Consider the following 7,364-nt stretch of genomic DNA (forward strand, 5'->3'; position numbering starts at 1 on the left):
TTGGAATTCAGCTTTCAGTAGCTTAAGATTTTTTTTGTTTTGTTTTTAATTTAAATTGACTAACATATAGCTTACGGGTACTGTAGTAATAAAATTAACAACAATATATGCATGTATATATACAGTATATATCTATGTATACATGTTCAGTATATGTCTGTTTATATATATACAATACTATATGAGCTCGCTGATCTGAAGATTTGGGTTATCCGGCAATTTTTGTGGCCAGATATTTTTCTGGAAAAACTTCACTGTATCCAAATAGCAATTTAGGATAACCAGAGATTTTGCTGGATACCGCAGACAGGCATTGTGCCATACTGTATTAATCCCGTACAGCAGTGGCTTGAGGCACTGAATATGGAATGTGTTGGGATGGCTGGTTTTGGGGTAAGAGGTGTTGGGAGGGAGAGGAGGGTCGGGAGGGACTGTCTGGGGAATGAAGAGCCTATGATCTTTATTGTATACCAAGAATTATGTTAGAACAATTCATTATAGTAAAAGCTAAAAAAAAATATTGCCTAATATTATAACAAACTTTATGAACAGGCTGAAGACTAGTTTCATGCTAAAATTTGGGGATTTCTTTTCCGGCTGGCAGCCTATGTAACATGCCTGCCTAGCCCCAAGTGGGCGATCGAGCCTGGTCAAGCTAAATGGGCCATGTGCTCTGGACCCCTCACGTTATACCACAGTGCCGAACTATTAGTGAAACATTATCTTGGATAACCTTTTTGTTTTCATAGTAACTGATCATTTTTTGCCATGACTGTCTGCTAGCAGCAGCAGCAGCAATTGTTCTGGAGATGTTAAGAGGAAGAAGGTTGTGCTAAGTTACACATTACAGAACTTTGTGAAAATGGCCGGTCGGCTGTGAGTATTACCAAGGAATTTGGTATAGGAGCTAGCACTGTACCTGTACTCTCATATACTGTACATTAATTTTATTGTGTTATGTAAATTTTCAAGAATTATTTATTTTAAAATAAACATACTGAACAGTTCTATATGCAGCATCACTTATGATGAACTACAACAAGGTCAGCTGAAGTTTGTTTTAAATTACAGTACTGTATCTTATCTGGCATTGATTTCGGGGGGTCAAGGTTCTCACGGCCTGGTCAGATAAAAAAAAACTATACTGGTATATTTTTTTTTTTTTATTATCGTGCATGTGGAAATTCAAATTGTGTTGGTAGTGGTACAAAATTTTTTGAATATGTTCACTTTTGGACTTTCCCTCTAAACATTGTGCTTGTCTGAATTATCCAGCCAGGAGTCCTTTCCTATATATCAGATGAGTGAGCTTAGACCGTATGTATATACTTGTTTGTTTCGTTTCATACATGTCATTAATCGAAGAACTCTTTTTTTCAGTCGTCTCCTAAAAAGAAGGGTAAAAATCCATGGGAATCAGATAGTGAAGATGGATCTGGTGACATTGATAGTGATGTGTCTGTTGAAGTCCAGCCTAGAGAACGTGCTTCTGGTCGCCGAACTGCAGGTGAGGTGTTGGATATTTCTATAGGGATATCATATCATTTTTCTTATTTACTTTTATCTTAAGAATCTAATTAATGTTTTAAAGAGAGCCTTATTGTTTTTGCCAGATGCAGGCAAAAACGATTGTAAAAGCTGGTGGTTTTGGCCTCGACTGCCACTCTTTCTCTTTTAAACATAAACTACAGTTAATTAGGAATGCCATTGAATTACCTAATGGTGTTCAACTCTTCTATATTCTCAAGGCTGATACCTTCTCACCCTACGAAATTTTACAATTAAGCAATGACTGTATCAATTGCTCTATTGCAGCAACCAACATTAAGTTCAACTTCAGTGATGAGGAAGCGAGTGACAGCGAAGCATCACTTCATGACAATGTTGGTATAGAGGAGCCTGATGTGGTTGCTAGCAATTCAATAATGGAAGATTCAGTTCAGTAAGTAACAGAAGATTTTATAAATATTCATAGAAAATGTTCTGCTAACCTTTCTGAGTGGAAGAAAATATGTATATACTGTATGTGCAGAGGTATAGCTGTCAGTTTTGGTGCATTATCCAGCAAAAACCTTCAGATAGCTGAAGCTTAAAAGGTGTAAGGAATACATAACACTTTTTATTGGACCACTACAGAGGTGGCCTTTATAAATGTCTTGATAACAATAAAGATAGATTTTATATCTTTAGTAAGTTATAAGCATAAGTTATACTTTGTTTAGTTGGATGTAAATCATGTTTATTGTAGTGTTTAGCAATAGGAACTAATGGTTAGTGACCATAATTGGTGCTTCATGTTGCCATAGAAAAAATTTGAGATGGTTTTTTTTATTGCTAATTTGGATGATTGAGACTGTTGTAGTACATAAATATTTGTATTGGTTTAAAATATAAATGAAATTGTCTAATAGCACTTATATTTCACAGAAAAGCTAATGATGAACCTAAAGCAGAATCTGTCACTGACACCGACTCTGAATTTGAGGAGAAACCAAAGAAAAAGATGAAAGTTTCTCAAGTAACTACAGGTGAGCTTACTCGGATAATATTAGTTTTCTTTGTCGTCATGTAGATTAATCCTTTGGCTGGTTGATACGTAAGTCTGCTATAAAATCGTTATCTTCTGAAATCAAAGATTTTTTTGTTTTGCTTTTTAAACAGTCTTAATTTGACTGGCAGCCATGTTCAAACCATGGATAAAGTCTCCAATGTATGGGTACCCCTTTTTTTAATTCTTGGTTCTAGTTTGGCTGTTCTTAAACAGTTATAATCATATGAACATTACGGGGAAATAAAGTATAAAATCATATTTGATTCAACACAAGTATTAAAAAAAAAAATGCAAACTAAATGTTATTTGCTTGATATATAGGAAAACAGATTATTGGTTTCATCTTGGAAGCATTAATAGTGTGAGTGTGTGTAGATGTCCACCTCATCATGAACATATTTGATGCCACTCAAAAATGTTGATTACTTGTTGGTTCCGAGGATCAACATCCATGTTGCCCGGTTTTGGCCAGGCCGTCTGCGTGATGATTTGGTCAACCGGTAATCCCTTCCTGATTCAAACCATAAGGGGTGGAACCCCCTCAGGCACCTGAAGTTCTTATGGTGTGCTTATGAAAATAGTAGATTTTTTTGTAAATTTTTGCATTATTTTTTTTCATCGAAATTAGTAAAATTTAACCAACTTATATGATTATTACTTTGTGTAAAACTATCTTTATCACTCAAATTGGAATACTGTATTGTACTTTACAGTGCAGTATTGAAATACAGTATATTCCAACTGAAGGAATAAATACTTTTGTATGTTTTTCATTAAAATATAAAAATTGAATTTGCCTTTTAGCAGCTCAACATATTAATGAGGCCACCATGTCCCCAACTAAATGTTCTGGACCTCTCATAATCCAACTCAGTGATGCATTTAATGTTTACAGTATAGTCTCTTGTGTTTTCTTTTATTTATTTTTTGGGCTGTAACTAAATTTGGTGTCAAAATGTTTGCAGAAGAATATTTCTAGAGTATAGGTGTAAAACAAAAGGTTTTATTGATAATAGATTGTATGATTGCACTGAATATACAAATATTAACATCCATTTCACCATTCCTCGTTTATTTTTCATTAATAAAAAATATGGCTATGTGCACATTCAATCATTCCAACCCGTCCTCCGGTTTAGATAGTACCTATTGTGACGGTCGTCAATAGTCACGAATTTGTACGTACTTAGCTTTTAGATAGTGGTATACTGACTAGTAAAGAATTCTTTTAAAATAAATGAAGCTAAAATGCTAAATATTCCTAGGCCTAATATAGCATACATATGTACTATATTAGGCCTCAGATACCATGTATTAGGCCTAGGAAGATTAGGTTAGTTTAGTTTGTCAAAGCAACACAAGTAAAAACTAGTTTTCCAGTTTGTCCAACTCAGTAGCTCAGGTTTCTACCTTCTAATTTCGTCGTACGTCGGTGTATATATGTACATGAATATATACTGTGGTCCTCATTATTACTATAAGTACAGTACTACCATAACATGAGGACGGGTTGGTCTCTCCAAGTAAGGAGGAGAAAACATTCGTATTCTTCTGTCTGATAATTTGCAAAGAATTTTAAAAATACACACAAGCTGAGCAATTATTGTCTTGAGTGATGGGAGTGGTTGGCCAAGGTGATCTTTGGGGTGTCTCCTGATAAGCTGTGCCTAATGTGCTTAAAAAAAAAAATGGTAACTTTGACTGGTGTTGAGAGGATATACTAGGCTCTAATGTCTTAACCCTTATAGCATATTTCTCAAATCACAGGCATGTTGAATTTTACGATGATGGATTTTCTTATCCAATTTTCTTCATGCTTATTTTAAATTATTCTTACAGAAAAACCAACAGCCTCAGATCTCTTTGACTCCATGATTTCAGGATCACCAAGTCCACCAAAAGCAGAGCCTGTCAGTAAGTTAATTAGCCTTTCTTAAGCCATATATATATTAGCTAAATATTTTTTCACATTAGCTTTAACCAGTGGATAATATAGCTTTACCCCTTGAAGTGAGGCTTGCTGCAATTGATGTACAGTATCAGTTGCAGGACTGGGGAAATGGTATTGCACAGATTCTGATATGGGGTATGGGACTGACATAGGCTGGTTAGGGGTCACCAGAATGCAAGGATCACACATTGACCTCCATGACTGATTTTGGTACTGGCTGGCAGCACGTCTGGCTAAATACAATACTTTAACCATAGCACCATAAAACATGATCTTCCCAGATCTACCATGTTCTACCTTGTGAGGATTTCAGGGCTCAACGTCCCCGTGGCTCGGTCCTCAACCAGACTGTTGGCTGCGGCTGCTCGCAGCCTGACATTTGAATCACAGCCTGGTTGATCAGGTATCCTTTAGAGGTGTATCACTGCTACCATGTCAAGCTTGAGCTTGACATGATAGCAGTGATTTGAGTGGACTTATGGCCACAACTAAGGGAGCAACTGAGGGATGCTTCAGAAAGTAGTGTTTTGTATGCTGTGCATTAATAGAGGCTTTATATAATAAAAATTTCTCTACTAATTAACTACTAGCATGTTCCTATATATTTTGTTCCCATCTATTTAACTAATTTTTTCAGGTTAATGATACACTACATGTGGAAAGTGGATTTTTTTTTTGTTTTCACAGAAATGCAATAGTTTTTGTTTATTCTTATATACTAGTGGGAATCAGAATATTGAAGTGCCATAGCAGAATGGTTAAAAGGATAATTTATAACTAACACAAACGTGCACCGTTTTCTTCTACAGTGAAGCAAGCCCCACCTAAGAAGAGACATGTGAGTGACGATAGCAGTGACGAGGATGAGCCTCAAGTGAAGAAGAAACCAGCGCCCAAGAAAAAGGCTACCGCAGTCTTATCACTCGATAATTCTGATGATGAGGATGATATTCCCAAGCCCAAGAAGAAACCTGTTCCGAAGAAGGCGGCTACAGCAAAACCTTCAATGGATATATCTGACGATGATGAACCAAAACCTAAGAAAAAATCCGGCCCCAAAAAGACTGCAGCACCGAAGAAAAAAGCTAATTCCGATTCTGATGACATGTTTGACGATTTTCCCACAAAGGTGTGTTGACAATAGTAATTTGATTAAACTTTTTATTTGCATGTCATTATTTGAACATTGTGCCCTTTCATGTCCTAACCTCTTCTTATGTTTAAAATCTTTGAATATTTTATTTTAATGTGCTCTTAATTTTGTATACTGTGTTTAACAGCTGTATGAAATCAAATATTTGTCTTTTCAGTCCAAAGGCAAGGTTGTCGGCAGTACAGATTCGTATGCTATTGATGTTGCGCCTCGAGAAAGACCTGGTCGTCAAAAGAAAGTAGTTACGTATACACTCAGTGATGAAGATTCCGACGATGATTACTAGTAAAACAAAGCAAAGATAATTGGGTTGCAAGAAACTTTGTATGAATGGCAGTGCTCCTCAAATTTTGAGGTTCAGTACAGTAATGATACTGACAAAATATTTTAAGAACAATGGTCATACATACATTTTAGGAGTCTATTTATATTTTGTTTACTTACATCAGAAAATTTTATAACTATTTTTTATTTTGTTTTATACCCTTGGAATGCCTTTGTATTAGGCTTAATGGGAGTTAAAATTTGATGTGTGCGATAATAGCATTTTTGCAAGTACAAAGGGTTGGTAATGCTTGTAACATTGCCACTTATTTAATTTGTTTTTCATTAATTAGATACATTAGTATTTTTCTAATCATTGATTGATAAAATATTGCCGAAGAATTCTGAACTGTAGTAGTTTAATGGTATTTTTAACAAATATGTATAGTAATTTACAAAAAAATAATTAGATTTTTTAATTTTTTTTTTTTTTTTTTTTTTTTTTTTTTTTTAGAATTTAAATATTCCTGAACAAAAGTAGATTTTTTTTAGTATATAGTTTTAGCACAGACCGACAGATCTCCTTCAATTTCTATCCATTAACCCAGTGTCTCATTCAATGTATCTTTGTAAACATTTTTTAGCTTTGTTTATCAAACCTAATTTTGTTAAAAAAAAAAGATAGAATAAGAAATTTATTTTATATATCTTTTGATGGTACAGTATTTATTTCAAGTTTCTTCAATGTGTCGGCATCCCGACATTTGTCTGCTGTCACTTTTTGAAAATAAAAGTAGATAGAAATATGGATATAATTAATACCACTCAAGTTTTTCAATTAACAAAATATAATCATTATCCTAGCTTGGTGCCATACTTTGATAATTATAAATGAGGTGTACATGCATACATCTCATTAATATAATGTGTGCGCAGAATTCTGTTTTTGTTGGATGTTAAACTTATTATATACTTTCTATATGCTTCAAATACTTCCCAACCTCCCTCACTTCAGGCTAAGAGGATATGGCATTCATTCATTCATTCATTATATATATGTGTGTGTGTTTTATTTATAATAATGTATGTATGTAAATACACGCAAATATGAAGATTCACGATTGAAACAAGTGAGCAGTGAAGAGGTTGTGCCAATCCAAGTCGTAAGAAATATAGCATAATAATCCCCACATTGCTTAAATCAGGAAAGAAATTTGTCAGATGTAGATGCCACCTTTAAAAGGTTTTCCCACTGTGTACCTGCAAGATAATTTAAACTTGAGGGTTGATGGATGTTGATCCCTTGTTTGACACTTTGTTCACTTCAGTTACATCCCAACTACCTCTTAGAACAACTGGTTTTCATCCAACTTCTTGGTGTTGTATATGCTGCTATGGTGGTATGTTCATGCACAGGATGAGTGACACTGCCCAGTTAACGCAGC

The 7,364-nt window shown here is 34.7% G+C and overlaps 1 protein-coding gene across 4 annotated transcripts in view; it reads left to right on the top strand.

Annotated features, from left to right (window-relative positions):
- Top2 (topoisomerase 2) overlaps nt 1-6,723 on the top strand; it is a 36,389-nt gene extending 29,666 nt beyond the window's left edge. For 2 of the 4 annotated variants that reach the window (XM_069312482.1, XM_045767554.2), the window contains exons 24-29: nt 1,381-1,507; nt 1,816-1,942; nt 2,428-2,528; nt 4,391-4,465; nt 5,312-5,631; nt 5,813-6,723. In XM_069312482.1, the coding sequence (XP_069168583.1) occupies nt 1,381-1,507; nt 1,816-1,942; nt 2,428-2,528; nt 4,391-4,465; nt 5,312-5,631; nt 5,813-5,941 (879 nt within the window). In that variant the 3' untranslated portion in view covers nt 5,942-6,723. The remainder of the gene's footprint in view (nt 1-1,380; nt 1,508-1,815; nt 1,943-2,427; nt 2,529-4,390; nt 4,466-5,311; nt 5,632-5,812) is intronic. The other 2 variants (XM_045767553.2, XM_045767552.2) reach the window with 1 other exon arrangement.
- Nucleotides 6,724-7,364: the final 641 nt, after the last annotated feature.

Source organism: Procambarus clarkii, chromosome 72 (assembly GCF_040958095.1).
Source record: "Procambarus clarkii isolate CNS0578487 chromosome 72, FALCON_Pclarkii_2.0, whole genome shotgun sequence".
NCBI classification, from domain to species: domain Eukaryota; kingdom Metazoa; phylum Arthropoda; class Malacostraca; order Decapoda; family Cambaridae; genus Procambarus; species Procambarus clarkii.